Source organism: Euleptes europaea, chromosome 5, assembly GCF_029931775.1.
Source record: "Euleptes europaea isolate rEulEur1 chromosome 5, rEulEur1.hap1, whole genome shotgun sequence".
Lineage (NCBI taxonomy): Eukaryota > Metazoa > Chordata > Lepidosauria > Squamata > Sphaerodactylidae > Euleptes > Euleptes europaea.
In genome coordinates, this window is record NC_079316.1 from 3748665 (window position 1) to 3766745 (window position 18081).

Consider the following 18081-nt stretch of genomic DNA (forward strand, 5'->3'; position numbering starts at 1 on the left):
GCCACCGCTCTGCAGTGGGGGGAGCACAGGACGACAACAAGATGATAACAGTGCAACATTCACAGCAGAATGAAATTGTGCAGGGAAGTAAAATAATCACCACACGTCAGCAGTGGGAGAAAAATGGGAGGACAACAAAGAAAACATAGTTATGGCACGACTCCAACTGAATGATGTTGGCATTTTCAGGAAAAGTGATTAACTGGCATCAAGAAACAGACAAAAAGGCTGGCGTAGATGCGGGCTAGGACCTGGGACAACCTGGGAGTCTAACAAGTATCCCATTTGAACCATGAAGGAGTTTTCCTGAGAAAAAGGAGGAAACGTGCCATTTAAAATTTCACTTTCCAGGGGAAGAGGGGTAAGTTGCCTTATAGCAAGGGTTCCCAATGTGATGCCCGTGGGCATCATGGCACCTACAGACACCTTTCCTGGTGCCCGCCAATTGTTTCTAGAACATGGGCAGGGCCTGGTGGGGCTCAGAGCTGTCCAATCTGACTGGAAGTGGCTGAGAAGGGGACTCAGGCAGAGAAGGGTCTTTCCCTAATATCTGAGATTACTTAACTGGAGATGCTGGGGATTAAATGTGCAGCCTTCTGCATGCCAACCATGCACTCCACCACAGGCCTCTGAAAATCATGCTCTGTCTTCCTCAGAAGAAAGACATAAAGATGACAAACTATAAATAGTAGCAATTGTTCAAAACCAGGAGCGCTGAGTAATGCAAACGGATCGAATCACTTCTGGGAGACAATGGCCTTATCTACATTATATAATCACAAAGTGGCGCGTCATGCGTTAATCATCCTGGTTTCTGTGCAGCGGTTTCCGTTAGAGGGTTTCGCAATGCCACAAATCCTGCCGTTTAGCCACTCACTAGCCAAAATGGCAAAAGCCATTTCTACTTGGTGAGACTCCATTGGGATGTTGCCAGAATCAGAAGAAAGACTACAGAGCAGGAATAGAGTGGTTACTTTGAACCCAGAGTGCCCAAGGTTCGGTTGTCAGTGAAGGAATCTCAGTAGACGTTGGAGAACGTTGACGCTAGATGCTCTGACTCAGGAGAAGGCATCTGCATCCGGGACTGGAACACAATAATCAAAATTCAGCCAGTACCAGAGATGCTCTAGTTTGGTCTTAGGAACATAGGGCCTAAAAGGTATTCTTTCATATATATGGGTACGAGTGCAGCATAATGGTTGCAGAACCAGACTAGGGTCTTTTATTACGGCTGTTTCCCTCGTGGTCACCCCTCCGACGACTTCGGGTCTTTGTGCTATGCATGCCGTTTCCGACATTTTCAGATTTGAGATAAAACAGGTCTCTGAAAACGCAGGCAAAACACAGGGAAACGCAGGGGGAGAGTGAGGCAACTTGGGATGGTAGAAAATGGCATGCATAATCCAAACAAAGATTTGAAGTTGGTGGAGGGGTGAAGGCGAGTGAAACGGCCATGCTTCAAAGACCTAGGACTGGGGAGACCTGTGTTCAAATTCCTACTCAATCACAAAGCTCACTGGGTGATCTTAGGCCAGTCATTAAGCCAAAAAGTACCTCACAGGGTCGGTGTGAGGATAAACTGGAAGAGGACAGATGCTCCGACCCACTCAGAGCTTCTTAGAGGAAGGATGGGATTTTATATATATATACATACAAACACACACATATACACAAATCTTCATGGGTTTTTTATACAGTGCAAAACAAAATTTAAAACCTACTTCCTCCCAAAGTTTGAGAGAGGAGGAGACGCGAACACAAGTCACAGAATCATAGAATTATAGAGTTGGAAGGGACCACCAGGGTCATCTAGTCCAACCCCCTGGCCAATGCAGGAAACTAACAACTACCTCCCCCCCACATCCCCAGTGACCCCAACCCTCCCCCCACCATGCAGGATCCCACAATCAAAGCACTCCCGACAGATGGCCATTCAGCCTCTGCTTAAAGACCTCCGAAGACGGGGACTCCACCACCCTCCGAGGCAGCGAATTTTACTATCGAACAGCCCTCACCGTCAGAAAGTTCTTCCTAATGTTTAGGTGGAATCGCTTTTCTATTAGTTTAAATCCATTACTCCGTGTCCTAGTCTCTGAAGCAACAGAGAACAAGCTAGTTCCCTCGTCAACATGACATCCCTTCAAATATTTAAACATGGCTATCATGTCTCCCCTCAACCTTCTCTTCTCCAAACTAAACAAACCCAACTCCCTAAGTCTCTCCTCATAGGGCATGGATTCCAGACCTTTGACCATTCTGGTCGCCCTCCTCTGGACACGCTCCAACTTGTCAACATCCTTCTTAAATTGTGGAGCCCAAAACTGGACACAGTATTCCAAGTGAGGTCTGACCAATGCAGAATACAGTGGTAGTATTACTTCCCTTGATCTAGACACAATACTCCTATTGATGCAGCCCAGAATTGCATTGGCCTTCTTAGCCGCCATATCACACTGTTGACTCATGTTCAGCTAGTGGTCCACTAAGACTCCCAGATCTCTTTCACATGTACTGTTGTCAAGCCAACTCTCTCCCATCCTGTACCTGTGCCTTATGTTGTTTCTGCCTAGGTGAAGAACCTTACACTTCTCCCTACTGAAATCCATTTTATTACTAATGGCCCAGCTCTCCAGTCTATCGAGGTCATTCTGAACTCTGACCCTACCCTCCGGGGTATTAACTACCCCTCCTAACTTGGTGTCATCTGCAAATTTGATTAGCATGCTCTCTATCCCATCATCCAAGTCATTTATAAAAATATTAAATAGTACCGGTCCGAGGACAGACCCCTGTGGTACCCCACTGGTCACTTCTCTCCATGATGAAGTTGTGCCATTAATGAGCACCCTTTGGGTTCGGTTGGTCAACCAATTGGTCAACCAATCCACCTAACAGTAGCAGTGTTCAGTCATTAAGTCACCGGCCCTAGAATCACAGAATCATAGATTTGGAAGGGACCACCAGGGTCATCTAGTCCAACCCCCTGCACAGTGCAGGAAATTGCAAACTACCTCTCCCCCCCACACCCCCAGTGACCCCTACTCCATGCCCAGAAGATGGCCAAGATGCCCTCCCTCTCATGATCTGCCTAAGGTCATAGAATCAGCATTGCTGACAGATGGCCATCTAGCCTCTGCTTAAAAACCTCCAGGGAAGGAGAGCTTACCACCTCCCGAGGAAGTCTGTTCCACTGAGGAACCGCTCTAACTCTTAGAAAGTTCTTCCTAATGTCTAGACGGAAACTCTTTTGATTTAATTTCAACCCGTTGGTTCTGGTCCGACCTTCTGGGGCAACAGAAAACAGCTTGGCACCCTCCTCTCTATGACAGCCCTCCTAACATTTCATTTTTCCCAACAAAGAGCTCGCTGTAACTCACACACTGGAAGCCAACACTAGTTTCGAATAAGGCCTTTCTTCAACACCTTGGGGCAACAGCCCAGGACACCCCCACCTGCCATCTACCCGATCCTCTCAATTCACCCATGAGAACAATTTGTGCAGACCCAATTTACAGTGCTGGACACTCAGAAAGATGAATCATAGAATCACAGAATCAAAGAATCATAGAGTTGGAAGGGACCACCAGTGTCATCAAGTCTAGCCCCCTGCACAATGCAGGAAATTCACAACTACCTCCCCACACACACACACACACCTCTAATGACCAGAAGATGGCCAAGATGAAGAAGAGCCCTGCCCGCTGAGAAATTCTGCAGCCACTGAAATAAATAGCGGATGGCGCCCCAAGGAAGGGGAAGCACCAGGGAGACGACCGAATGAAGCTGCCTCATACTGAATCAGACCTTCGGCCCATCAAGGTCAGGATTGTCTACTCAGACCGGCAGTGGCTCTCCAGGGTCTCAGGCAGAGGTCTTTCACATTTGCCTGGTCCTTTTAATTGGCGATGCCGAAGTTTGAACCAGGGACCTTCTGCATGCCAAGCAGATGCTCTACCACTGAGCCACTGAGGTCTTTTCACATCACCTACAACCTGATCCTTTTAACTGGAGATGCCGGGGATCGAACGTGGGACCTTCTGCGTGCCAAGCAGATGCTTTGCCATTGAGCCATGAGCCAACCTCCTGCCTCCAGCACCAAACCATCTTGTCCTGTTGCAAATCGACACTGGATTGCTCAACTGCCGGCCTTACGACCAGGCTTATCAGGAAAATTATTTCCCTCGTTGGGTGCTCCAAGCTTGCTGCCCCACCCAGCAACAGGACAGATACTTCTGCCACGTGGCCAGCCGTCCCTGGCCCTCACCAGGATATCCTAGGCCACACAGGAGACAGCTGGTTAGCTGAAGTAAGGCAGGTCTGAATGAGGCCCATACTTGACAGGAAGACCTCCCGGGACCCCTACTATGTACATCGCTGAGAGAAAGTGAGGTGGGCAAAAGGCAAGGACACGAATGGATCGCTTCTGGCTCCGTGAGTTTCCAGCCACAGAAAGTGGTCCTATTTGCAAAAAGCCGCCTGTCATTTGTAGAATACGTGCAAGGAAAAACAGCTGTCCTTCTAGGCTGTTCTTTAGCGCGCCAACAAAACAGAAGGGCATGATGCGACATTTCCAAGAACAAGCTGCCTCGGGCAGAGGACCAGATGTGAAGCTAAGGGCAACGGAGGGGGAGGCAGACAGACCTGACTCACGAGGCCGCATCCATTGGGAAGTTCTCCTGCTCAACAGCCACTGGATTAAACGGGGGACGGTGCCCATCATTTAAAGAAAGGGGAGGCACCAGCAAGACTTTCTGCTGACAGCTCAGAAATCTCTCGTGCCGCTTTACAAACAGGGCACTCTCCTGTGTCTGCAGGACAGGACCGGGAGGGATCCCAGCAGTCTGTGCAGGTGGAAAGGTCTTGAGGGTACACGTCTTTAAAAAATAAAATTAAAAGTTCCCTTCAGAAATAATGATAACCGTGCCCCAGGACCATGCCAACCCCAGGCCCACGAGGCTTTTAAAGCAACAGATCAGCAGAGGTGGTTTGTGGTTACCAGCCTCTGCAGGCAGGGACCGTGGCTCAGTGGCAGAGCATCTGCTTGGCATGCAGAAGGTCCCAAGTTCAATCCCTGGCATTGCTAATTAAGGATCAGGTGGTGGGAAAAACCTCTGCCTGAGACCTTGGAGAGCTGCTGCCAGTCTGAGTGGACAATGCTGACTTTGATGGGCCGATGGTCTGCTTCAGTATAAGGCAGCTTCACATTTTCATACCAATCCTGGACTTCCTCGGTGGTCTCCCATCCAAGCACTGACCGTGGCTGACCCGGTTTAGCTTCCAAGCTCTGGTGAAACAGGACTAGGCTTGGCGACCAAGCTGCTCCCCACAGAACCCCCCTCCCCCAGCCAGTAAAAAGCCTTCTTTTTACAGATAACACATGAACATATGAAGCTGCCTTATACTGAATCAGACCCTGGGTCCATCAAAGTCAGTATTGTCTACTCAGACCGGCAGCGGCTCTCCAGGGTCTCAGGCAGAGAAAGGTCTTTCCCATCACCTACTTGCACAGTCCCTTTAACTGGAGAGGCCGGGGATTGAACGTGGGACCGTCTGCATGCCGAGCAGATGCTCCACCACTGAGCCACAGCTCCTCCCCGAGCTTTGAGACATCGTTGGAATTGGTCCCCGCATCACCAGCTGACTTCCCTTTCTATCGAAGCTATGAGCTGGGACAATTTGCAGATGGCCAAACCGAGGCCAAGCTGGACGACCGCCGAGAAAACAGCACATCAACCCCAGAACCCAGAGCCGCCGCTTCCAAGACGCACCCCTCGACTGTCCTTTGTAAGCAACCTAAGGACCAGAGAATTCAGCACCAGAACACCGCAGAGGAACTTCCCTTGTCAATCAAATCCCTGCCGGCTTGGTTCCTCACCCCGCGCCCCCCTGCCCAACCCAGCTACTCAGACCCGTCAGGGACAAGTTTTCACCTCCGTTGGGTCTCCTGGGAAAATCCTCCCTGGATTCTCAGGCCATTCTTGCTGCCGGCGGGGAGAAGCCGAGCGGTTCTGGCACCAGCTCCCAGCACCTCTCTGAGAGTGGCCGCCCGGTGCAGAAGAGCCGTCTTATGCGTTCTGCTCCGTCACGCGGCAGGGCAGTGATGACGTCATATGGGTGGGGGTGCGCGCACGCTGGTTCAGCATTCAACTACACCCTTGTCCCTGACTCTGGTTACAAACCACCTCCCTGCAATTAAAAGCGCCCGGCCCCAAAGCGGCAATCCCTGCTCAGCTAAAGGCGGGACAGAGGGGGGGAAACACACACACACACACACAAAGTCCCTAGAGGGACTGCCCTGATTTGCAGCTCTGGGGGTGACTAAGAGAGAGGTGCCGTGCAGAGGGAAAGCTGCCAAGAGGCAGGGAACAGCTAGCTGGGAGGGAGGGAACCTTTGCATTATGAACAGAGAACATAAGAACATCAGAAGATCCTTTCCAGTATCAGAGAAGCGTGCCTATTATATTAGGTGCTGAGGAACACAGGCAGGACAATGCTGCTGCAGTCGTCTTGCTTGTGGGCTTCCTAGAGGCACCTGCTTGGCCACAGTGTGAACAGACTGCTGGACTTGATGGGCCTTGGTCTGACCCTGCAGGGCTTTTCTTATGTTCTTATGATGAATAGCTATTATCTCCAGGGTCAGAGGAGCATGGCTATTATATTAGGTGCTGTGGAACACAGGCAGGATGGTGCTGCTGCAGTCGTCTTGTTTGTGGCTTCCTAGAGGCACCTGGTTGGCCACTGTGTGAACAGACTGCTGGACTTGATGGGCCTTGGTCTGATCCAGCAGGACTCTTCTTATGTAAGAGCCTTGCTGGATCAGACCAGTGAGGGTCCATCTAGTCCAGCATCCTGTCTCACACAGTGGCCAGTCAGTTCCTCTGGAGGACCAACCACAGGGCATAGAGGCCAAGGCCTTCACAAGGACATAAGAACAGCCCTGCTGGATCAGACCAGGGAGGGTCCATCTAGTCCAGCCTCCGGTCTCACATAGTGGTCAACCAGTTCCTCTGGAGGTCCAACAGACAGGGCACAGAGGCCGAGGCCTTCACAAGAACATAAGAAGAGTCCTACTGGATCAGACCAGTGAGAGTCCATCTAGTCCAGCATCCTGCCTCACACACTGGTCAGCCAGTTCCTGTGGAGGGCCGGCAACAGGGTATAGAGGCCGAGGCCTTCCCCTGATGTTGCCTCCCAGCACTGGGATTCGGAGGATGACTGCCTCTGAATGTGGAGGTTCCCTTTAGTCACCATGGCTAGCAGCCACTGATGGACCTCTCCTCCATGAATCTGTCTGATCCAGGCTGAAAGTAGTCCTCAATGTACAATATATAATACATATGAATATCCCAAAGTTGATGATGTGCAAACAAGATCAAAATCACAATGAACAAGACCAAATGCGTTTCGGCCCTATATGCCTTCGTCAGTGGTCACAAATACATACATACACATACACACCAAGGACAAGTGTTGATACACTAAGCCAAATTGGGCGTTGATTGATCCACATTTTACTCCATGTGGCCAAACGGTGACATTGTTAAGATCATGAATCTTGTTCCATGACTTTCATGCTCACACATAAAAAAAAATGCATGATTGTAAATTATATCTAATTTTGGCAGTTCGTTCCCTCGTCGTGTATATGCAATCGACAGAATATGGTTTACTCCTGCATAAAGATAAGTAAAGAGCTAGTCTGGTGTAGTGGTTAAGAGTGTTGGACAAGGATCTGGGAGACCAAGGTTCGAATCCCCACCTGTGCCACGGAAACTCGCTGGATCGTTCTGTCTCCATCTAACCTACCTCTCAGGGTTGTTGTGACAGTAAAACGGAGGAGAAGAGAACAGCATAAGCCGCTTTGAGGTCCCCATTAGGGGAGAAAGGCAGGGTATCAATGAATTAGATAAACTAAATAAATGAATACGTTCAGCTGTCACATGAACACATGAAGCTGCCTTATACTGAATCAGACCCTTCAAATCCATCAAAGTCAGTTTCGTCTGCTCAGATCGGCAGCGGCTCTCCTGGGTATCAGGCAGAAGAGGTCTTTCACATCACCTACTTGCCTAGTCCCTTGAACTGGAGATGCCGGAGATTGAACCTGGGACCAGTGCCGGATTTACGTATAAGCTAAACAAGCTATAGCTTAGGGCCCCACTCTCTTGGGCCCCCCCAAAAAAAATTAAAGAAAAAAAACCTGGATGTACATTTCCAAAATCAACAATTACTTTGATAAAATACATATTTTGTTATGTGCAAATGGCTTTAGATACCTATTAGGTCCATAAATTACCATATAGCATATATTCAACACAAAAAACAGCAACAATTTGTTGTTGACAAAGGACAGCTGGACATATAAAGGGCCCCATTACCTTCAATAACTTAGGGCCTCATCAAACCTAAATCCAGCCCTGCCTGGGACCTTCTGCATGCCAAGCAGATGCTCTACCACTGAGCTACGGCCCCTCCCCTAACGTTGTCCAACGTTGTGGAATTTCTTTCCGGAAAAGGCTGGCCAGGTGTGTTTCAGGAGTGCCTTTTCGGGTCGCGGCGTGGGTGGTGTCGGGGCTGGACTACATGTCCTGCAGGTATCTCTTCCGCCTCCCTGGAAGCAGACAGTTCCCCTCCAATTGCTGACTCCTCTTGGGGGGGGAATCCCCAGACTCGCAAGGCTGACTCCCTCACCGGCATGCCGATCAGATAAGCGTGGGTGGTAGGGAGCGCCTTGTGGGGTGGGGGCGCGGGTACGTGCGGCCGGGAGCTCTTTACAGGCACACAAGCCAGGGCAGAAATCACACCCGCGGAAGTGACTCAGTGGGGATGGGGGGGGAGGCCCTCGGGAAGGAGAACGGCCACTCTTGAAGCAGAAACGGGCTCGGGCAGGGACCTGCCCCAGAACGGCACGCGGGTGCGGCCCGAACGGTGCACCGTCCAAGCAGAAAGGTGCTCAGGTCAGGAGAAATCAATCAATAACGATGGGAGACCACAGGCCTCCTCCCTCAACTGAGAGCAGAAGCTTTTGCAAACCACAAACCTAGCACAGACTCCTTTTGTTTATTTAATTTTTTGGCTTCATTTATACCCTACCTTTCCCCCCAAAAAAGGGGACCACATGTGGCTTACACAATCCGCTTCTCCTCACAACAACCTTGTGGGGCAGGTTATATTGAGAGGGTGTTACTGGCCCAAGATCCCCCAGCAAGCTTCCATTGCAGAGTGGGGATTCGAACCTGGTTCTCCAAGATCCTAACCTGACACTTTAACACCTCCCCCCTCCAAGTTCAGCCCCTCCCTTGTTATTGTATATGCTGTTCATACCCATTTCTAGAATGTCTATAACGGGAGTGTCGAACTCAATTGCTATGAGGGACAGATATGACATCAATGCCACTTGGTGGGGCCGGCCGGGCCTCGCCAGCCTCAGTTGGCTCGCAGGCCGGATAAGAACTCTCAAGGGTCCAGCCCTCAGGCCTTAGGTTTGACACCCCGGGTCTATAACATGATGACTACTCTAAAGTCCACACCATGTTTCCTATTTTACGGATGTGGTACCATGAACACGTGAAGCTGCCGTATACCGAATCAGATAATCAGTCCATCAAGGTCAGTATTGCAGCGGCTCTCCAGCGTCTTAGGCGGAGGTCTTTCACATCACCTACTGCCTGGTCCTTTTAACTGGAGATGCCAGGGACTGAACCTGGGACCTTCTGCATGCGAGGCAGATGCTCTACCGTTGAGCCACGGACCCTCCCCAAACACACATGCACACACATGAAACTGCCTTATACTGGATCAGACCCTTGGCCCAGCAAGGTTGGTTTTGTCTACTCGGTTTGGCCGTGGCCCTGCAGGCTCTTTCACGTTGCTTACTTTCTGGTCCTTTTCAGTGGAGACGCCGGGGATTGAACCTGGAACCTTCTGCATGACAAGCAGATGCTCTACCACTGAGCAACGGCCCCTCCCCTGAGCCACAACCCCTCCCCAAAGTTAAGTAGGCCACGCTGAGAGCCCCCCCGCCAGAAGCAGGAACATAAGAACATAAGAAAGGCCATGCTGGATCAGACCAAGGTCCAGCAAGTTCAACCAGGAGCCCCTAGGAAGCACTCAAGCAAAACGACTGCAGAAGCATTGCCCTGCCTGTCTTCCACAGCACCTAATATAATAGGCATGCTCCTCTGAACCTGGAGAGAATAGCTTTGCATCATGACTACCATTTTTACTAGTAGCCAAGGACAGCCCTCTCTTCCATGAACATGTCCACTCCCCTCTTAAAGCCTTCCAGAGTTGGCAGCCAACACCACATCCTGGGGCAGGGAGTTCCACAATTTAACTATGTGTTGTGTGAAGAAATACTTCCTTTTGTCTGTTTTGAATCTCTCGCCCTGCAGCTTCAACAGATGACCCCGCGTTCCGGTTATGAGACGGAGAAAATTTTCTCCCTTTCCACTCTCTCCAAATCATGCATAATTTTATAGACCTCTGTCACGTCTCTCCTGAACTGCCTTCTTTCCAAGCTAAACAGCCCTAAGTGTAACAGGAAGCGAACTCGGCACCCTCTGTGTGCTCGTCCACTCTGGCTCTTTGGCTGGTGGGCCCTTGAGGCAGGTCTGCAACCCGCATCTTTCCCAGCCTTGCAAGACTTTTGTTTCATGACTGGAGAAGAGGAGAAACTGAGGACAAAGAGATATGGCCAAGTATAGCCTGCCCTAACCCAGGGCCTGAAGGCAGACAGCCACTGTTATAACCCCCCAATGGCATTTTCGAAGGCCGGTCCCCTCCCTTCTGGCTTTTACAGCTGCCTTCTGCAGAACCAGACCAGTGAGCCACTGAGCTCAGCACTGTGCATTCAAACAGACGACAACCCTGCAAGGTTTCAGCCAGGTGGAGAAGCATTTTTCCCAGATCTTATCCTGGATATCCTTTTTTGAGGTACACTGAGAATCCAAGACCTTCTGAATTCAAAGCGTGTGCTCCACTAGGGAGCCATGGCCCTGACCCAAAGAGCACGCTCTCTCTGAAATGCACCTACTGGCAAACTGTACCGAGGCCCCTTCAGATATGCCGCAGGTATGAGGATCTGGGGTTATGTATATCGGGCGCCTGAACCATACAAGGAATCTGAAATCGCACCAAGCAAGCAGCCATCACAGGCTTGCACAAAACGATTACCCATTCCAATGAACAGATGGAAAGAAAGAAGAAGAAGAGATAGTTTTTATATGCCAACTTTCTCTACCACATAAGGAAGAATCAAACCAGTTTACAATCACCTTCCCTTCCCCTCCCCAAAACAGACACCCTGTGAGGTAGGTGGGGCTGAGAGAGTGTGACTAGCCCAAGGTCACCCAGCTGGCTTCGTGTGTAGGAGTGGGGAACCAAATCCAGTTCACCAGATTAGCTCTGCCGCTCATGTGGAGGAGGAGTGGGGAATCAAACCCAGTTCTCTAGATCAGAGTCCACCGTTCCAAACCACCGCTCTTAATCACTACACCATGCTGGCCTACATAGATGGCCTACTTTGGGAAGAACCATCTGAACTACAAAGAGGATAATTTGAAGGGTTCTTGTTCCTGCGCTGGAATTAAGATCGCAGGGAGAGGCCCTTCCAACTCTATGATTCTATGATTCTATAAATGGTGATCTTAAATCTTAGTTTTATGTATTTTATGCACTGTATTTTATGTATTTTATTTATATCATAAACCGACTCGAGCGCTGTAAAGAAGAAAGGTGGCACAGACGTTTTAAATAAAATAAACAAATATAAGCGCTTGTAATGAGTGTCGTGTGGTTCTCTACAGCAATGAAAGAGAAGCGGAGGAGGAGGAGGAGGGGGAGAAAGCGGGGGATCCCTTTTGCAAGCAAAGTCGAACGCCCTCCCTGCCCCACCTCAAGCGGAGGCATGACCAGCCCAGAGCAGCCTGGCCCTCCCCACACGATACCTGCCCTCGATGACGGTGATGATGTCGCTCATCTGGATCAGGAGCTTGTCCGGCTCTTCAAAATCCTGCAGGGCCCGCATGTCCGTGGGCTGAGCCTGGGGAGCAAAAGAGGAGACGATGGAGGGCTGCCCCACTGGGAGCGGGTCGGTAACTTGAGAGCCAGCGTCATATAGTGGCTAGTGCTGGACTAATTTCTCCATCTTCCACTCTCCCTGTGATCTTGGCCTTTTGTGCGTGGCTGTTTCCCTCGCGGTCACCCCTCCGACGACTTCAGGTCTTTGTTTTGATTATGTGTGCTGTTTCTGACTGTCAGAGGTCGCCTCGCCCTCCCCCTGCATTTCCCACATTTTGCCTGCATTTTCAGAGACCTGTTTTATCTCGAATTTGAAAACACGGGCAAAACACGGGGAAACGCAGGGGGAGAGCGAGGCGACCTCTGACGGTCGGGAACAGGATGCATAATCCAAACAAAGACCCGAAGTCACCAGAGGGGTGACGGAGAGGGAAACAGCCATGCATACAAGGCCCTTAATTCCTGGGAAAGAACGCGTGGGAGGAGACGGTCTTTCGGATACCCCACTTCCGAGCCCTAAAGGGACCCATACCTCCAAGAGGAAGTCACGCAGGGCCACAAAGGTCGGCCTGTCTTCCGGTTTGTGTGCCCAGCACTGTAGCATGACGTTGTAGATGTCCTGCGGGCAGTCCTCTGGCCGGGCCAGCCGCTCCCCTTCCTTGTCAATCTTGTGCAAAATCTAGGCAAAGAAAGCGGGGCTCAGGACATGCAAAGAACCAGCCGTGGCGAAATTTCGTAAGCAGGACGGGAAGCGCGGCAACAATGCAGCGAGCAACAAAAGGCCCACTTGCATTATTATTATTATTATTTTTTTAAAAAGCAACCTTCGGAGACCCCCCATCTTATTTTTATCTTAGAAACAGCCCAATTAAATAAATAATCAAACAAATATTTCTGCAATTGTACCTGACTGCCGTTAAGGCCAACCCAGGGCTCTTGTCCATATGTGAACATCTCCCAAAGCGTCACTCCAAACATCCAGGTGTCACTGGCATGTGAGAAGGTGCGGGTTTTCAGACTCTCGGGGGCACACCTAATCAGGGGAATTTGGGGGGGGGGGGCAGAGAGAAAGGTATGCAGTGATTCCTGACCTGTCCTCGCTATATTGCCATGCCGAACACTGCCAAGGAGGGAATGCTCATTTATTTCATTCTTTCAATTGTAACCCCGCCGTTTGCCCCAAGGGCGACCCCCACCCCGCAAGGGGCTTATATAGTTCTTCTCTCCTCACAACAACCCTACAAGTTAGGCTAGTCTTGTTCTGTCCCTATGGTCTCAGTGCGACCGACAGCGACAATGAACACCTGCTGCCCCCTAGAGGCAACCACGTGTAGTGTGGGAATTAAATCAATCCAAGGGGAAGTCCAGCAGGGAACCATTGCTGCTCTCCTCCTCTGTGCTCTAGCCCAACGTGGCTAATTTCCCCCACCCCATTCTTGCCCTAACGGCGCACCGGCTCACCAGGCGAAAGGCACCTTGCGATGTTCCTGCATGACATAGTGGTCGTCATTCTTGGGCAGGGCCCTCATGAGCCCAAAATCCCCGATCTTGACCAGGTCGTTGGAGGCCAAGAGGATGTTGCGGGCGGCCAGGTCACGGTGGATGAAGCGCTTGGACTCCAAGTAGGCCATGCCTCTCGAGATCTGGATAGCGTACTGGCAGAGCGTGGAGATCAGGAAGTGGCCCTGGTTCTTGCGCAGCCGGTCCAGCAGGGAGCCCAGTGGGGCCAGTTCGGTGACCTGGGAGATAGAAACAGAGAGCTGGAGGGGACACCAAGGGTCATCTAGTCCAATCCCCCCAGACAATGCAGGAAATTCACAGCTACCTCGCCCCCCATGCCCTCAGTGACCCCTGGCCTACACCCAGAGGTAGGCAAAAAACCTCAAGGATCCCTGGCCAATTTGGAGGAAAATTCCTTCCTGACCCCCGAGTGGCAACTGACAATACCATGGGCATGTAAGGAGGAGGAAGAAGAAGAGTTGGTTTTTATATGCCGACTTTCTCTACCACTTAAGGGAGAATCAAACCGGCTTATGATCACCTTCCCTTCCCCTCCCCACAACAGACACCCTGTGGGGTAGGTGGGGCTGAGAAAGCTGCGACTAGCCCAAGGACACCCAGCAGGCTGCATGTGGAGGACTGGGGGATCGAACCCAGTTCTTCAGACTAGAGTCCGCTGCTCATGTGGAGGTGTAGGAAATCGAACCCGGTTTGCCAGATTAGAGTCCGCCGCTCTTAACCACTACGCCACTCTGGCTCTCAAGGAACACCCCCCACATTTCAAGCACCCAGGAAAATCACCCACCAACCCCCATCCCCCAGTGGCTTGAACCCACAGGTCACGGCAGCGCCTGACATCTCTCTGGAACCGAGTTCGCTCCTCACCATCTTCATGGGGTTCGAAAGCACCACGCCGTACAAGCGGATGAGGTTCCTGTGGTCCAGGGAGTGCATCGCGTTGACTTCTCGGATGAAGTCGTCCAGGGCTTCCGGCTGGCTCAGCACGTCAGTCTTGAGACACTTCACGGCCACGTTCAGCTGGTGGGGGGAAATCAGGAGAGGCAACGAGAAGACACGTCAGACTGGATCTTGTTGAGCATCTGAGGGGTATTCTCGGGTGCTCTACAAACAGTGAGCATCAAGGCAAGCCTGGGGGTGTTGCTCTTTTTCCCCTGTGCAGTATGAACACATGAACACACATGAAGCTGCCTTAGACTGAATCAGACCCTCGGTCCATCAAAGTCAGTATTGTCTACTCAGACCGGCAGCGGCTCTTCAGGGTCTCAGGCAGAGGTCTTTCCCGTCACCTACTTGCCTAATCCCTTTAACTGGAGATGCTGCCGGGGACTGAACGTGGGACCTTCTGTATGCCAAGCGGAGGCTCTACCACTGAGCCACGGCCCCCTCCTTCACCCAGCAAGCTTCCATGGCAGAGTGGGGATTTCAACCTGGATCTCCCAGATCCTAATCTGACGCTCTTACCACTTCAACATGCTGGATCTCAAGAAGAAGAAAAATGGTCATCCGCTGGTGGGGAGGGGCTTTTCTTGAGTTCTTATGTTCAAGTGTGTGTGTGGGGGGGGGGAAACGCTGGTATAGGGGTGCAAGGGAGGGCACGAGGGGGCCCTCATGGGGGGGGGACAGATGTCTGCCTGGATCCCCCTCAAAACCTGAAACCAGCCCTGGAGGCCGGTCTCGGTGGACCTTTTTTGGGGTGGAGGTTACGCCTTACCGTCTTGCCGGTGGGAGCGCCCCACTCCCCGCGCCGCACCACCCCGAAGGAGCCGTCCCCCAGCTTCTCGAAGAGCGCCAAGTCCTTCTCGCTGATCAGGCAGGTCAGGGCCTGCTGCTGGCCGTCCTCGGTGGGGGGCGGAGTGGACGTTTTGCACGGGCCGCCTGGGGGCTGCGGCTGCGGCTGGAACTCCGAGTCAGGCCTCTTCCCGCTGAACACCTGCGCGGACGGACAGAGAAACACAGGGGGAAGCTGAGGAAGGAAGGGGGGAGGAAGCACTCCATTAAAAAGGGGCTCATCCCCCCCTTAAGAACCACTACATATAACCTGCACACACACACACACACACACACAGAGTAAAAGCTGAACTACAAAACACTTTTCCTTTCCACCTACTTTAGGCTTAACCAATGGCCAACAGGCGCCACTACTGGGGGGACTCCTGACCACCTGTGGACACCCAACAAGGGGGGGGCACCAGCTCAGTGGCTGCTTGCGGCAGCCCCACCCAAAGAAGGGAAGGAGACTGTAAGCATCTTCGAGACATCTTAAACAGTGGGGTATAAAAACCAACCCCTCCTCCTCCTCCTCCTCCTTTTGCTCCTCCCTCCTCCTATGGGGCACCGGGGATCCCCACATGGCTCCCTCCCCAGTTAGCCAGTCCCCTTTTATTTTCTTGGACATCAGTTGAGTCCCTTCATAAGGGTAAAAACCACCTTCTGTTGGTGGCAATGGCTCTTGCCCTCTTCGCATGAAGTGAGGTCCATTTACGGTTGCCAGCCCTGGGTTGGAAAATACCTGGAGATTTGGGGGGTGGAGCCTGAGGAGGGTGGGGTTTGGGGAAGGAAGGGGCTTCAGTGGGGGTATATTTGTTTATTTATTGCATTTTTACCGTGCCCTCTCCAACCCAAAGGTCGGGCTCAGAGGCTGCCTATCAATGCGATCAGCTGCCATTCCAGATCTCTGGGCCTCACCTGGAGGCTGGCAAGCCTACCTCCTCAAGGTGCCCCCTAAGCATAAGCCCACAGGCCCCAAACACTGAGGCAAAGCTAGGGCTCCTCAGCGCTCTCCCATCTCAAACATGCACCAGAATAAGAAACCAGAAAAGTGCACACCTCCCTCACAGGGTGTCTGTTGTGGGGAGGGGAAGGGAAGGGGGTTGTAAGCTGGTTTGAGTCTCCCTTAAGTGGTAGAGAAAGTTGGCATATAAAAACCAACTCTTCTTCTTCTTCTATCTTGTCACAAAGAAGGCCGCAGGCCAGGAGGTGCGCGCACAGTTTTTTAGCCTGTGAGTCATGCGCTATTAAGAGCCCTGTCGATCACAATTCACCCCAAACACATCCAATCAGACTCAAATGTGGGGGGGGGGAGCTTCTGGCAGGGAATGTGTCTGCATGAGATGTTGTGCTAGGGAGGGGGCTGCAAGATTTCCCCCCACCTCCAAAAAGGAATCCACCACATTGATGGCGAGGATCTCCTTAATGGTTATCCCACTCCTGGCTAAATGGAACCTCCAGATTCCAAAGCAGTCAAACCCTAAATGCTAGAGTTGGGGGGGGCATGCAAAGGGGGCCCCAGCCAGCAGGCTTTATGAAACATTTTGCTGGGGACATCTTAAATGCATGCTCCAGTTGGCAGCAGAGGACAGGACTCACAAGAATGGGTTTAAATTGTGGGTACTGGCTGGACATTAGGAAGAAATTTTTTACAGTAAGAGTAGTTCAGCAGTGGCTGCCTAGAGAGTTTAGCCCTCCCCCCCCCCCGGCAGTCTTTAAGCAGCATCATGACAAGCATTTGTCAGGGATGCTCTAGGCTGATCCTGCATTGGGCAGGGGGTTGGACTAGATGGCCTCTATGGGTCCTTCACACTCTACGATTCTGTGCTATTTAATTAGATGGATTCGCATAGCCTGATCCTGCAGGGCTACTGTCATACGGTCTTAAATGCTTCCCTTGGAAGCTGTTCTCTATCTAGCACATTTTTGTCCTCTTTCCTCCAAGGAGCTTGGGACAAGGCTTACAAAGTTTCCCCTTCTCCATTTCATCTTCACAACGGCCCTGTGAGGTAAGCTAAGTTCACAGAGTGATTAGCCCAAGGTCAGCCAATGAGCTTTATGACAGGTGGGGGGGGATTTGAGCCTGGGTCTCCCAGATCCTTGTCTAGTATTCTAACCACTATGCCCTACTGCCAGTGCTTTTAGCTGCTCACCATAAAGTCCCAGGTGCCCTGCGCATGGCAAAAAAATCCTACCAGCTGCATGTTTCTAGAGAATATTTTCCCAGCGGTGACCTGCTTTGGAGGAAGTTTTGGCGCTAAGCCAGGGTTGAAAGTTAATTAAGCCCTTCCCTGATAATTACAAGAAATTAAATTTTTTACAGTTGCATTCAAAGAGATCAGACTCGACTTCCTCTGTTCACTGTGTACAGTACGTAATTATCATTCAACCCAGATGGGTTTGTGTGCACGGGGGAGGGAGGGAGGAAACACCTTACTCTAATTTCTAAGAAGTTAATGTATTTATTTACAATTATATGTCACCTTAAAGGGGCATAATAAATACAGCATAAAGCCGATTAAAAACCAGAGCTCAATATACACATATAAAACAGAACACAGAAAAATTCAAATAAATCAGAATCCCGCTGTGCCTGGAAAAGATTTGCACTGCGTTCCCTTTCCCTGTCCTTTCTCTATCCTTCCCTTCCTCTATCCCAGTATCAGTGAACTGGACCCAGCAAAAAAAGATGCTAAATTTCTAATTAGATCATCATTGGATTACTGGGAAACTGTCAAATCGCCAGGGAGGAAGGAGATTCTCCCACAGGTC

General features: G+C 51.1%; 1 protein-coding gene and 1 non-coding gene across 2 annotated transcripts in view; both read right to left on the reverse strand.

The window, feature by feature from the left end:
• The window catches only part of TNK2 (tyrosine kinase non receptor 2), a 60878-nt gene that overhangs the window by 30905 nt on the left and 11892 nt on the right, over nt 1–18081 (reverse strand). Inside the window, exons 4-9 of the mRNA XM_056849900.1 lie at nt 15254–15472; nt 14407–14559; nt 13483–13760; nt 12928–13054; nt 12554–12700; nt 11949–12043 (exon numbers count right to left, since the gene is read on the reverse strand). Coding sequence (XP_056705878.1) covers nt 11949–12043; nt 12554–12700; nt 12928–13054; nt 13483–13760; nt 14407–14559; nt 15254–15472 — 1019 coding nt within the window. The remainder of the gene's footprint in view (nt 1–11948; nt 12044–12553; nt 12701–12927; nt 13055–13482; nt 13761–14406; nt 14560–15253; nt 15473–18081) is intronic.
• On the reverse strand, nt 9683–9757 carry TRNAA-CGC (transfer RNA alanine (anticodon CGC)). Its single transcript has one exon. It is a non-coding gene; the product is annotated as a tRNA-Ala (tRNA).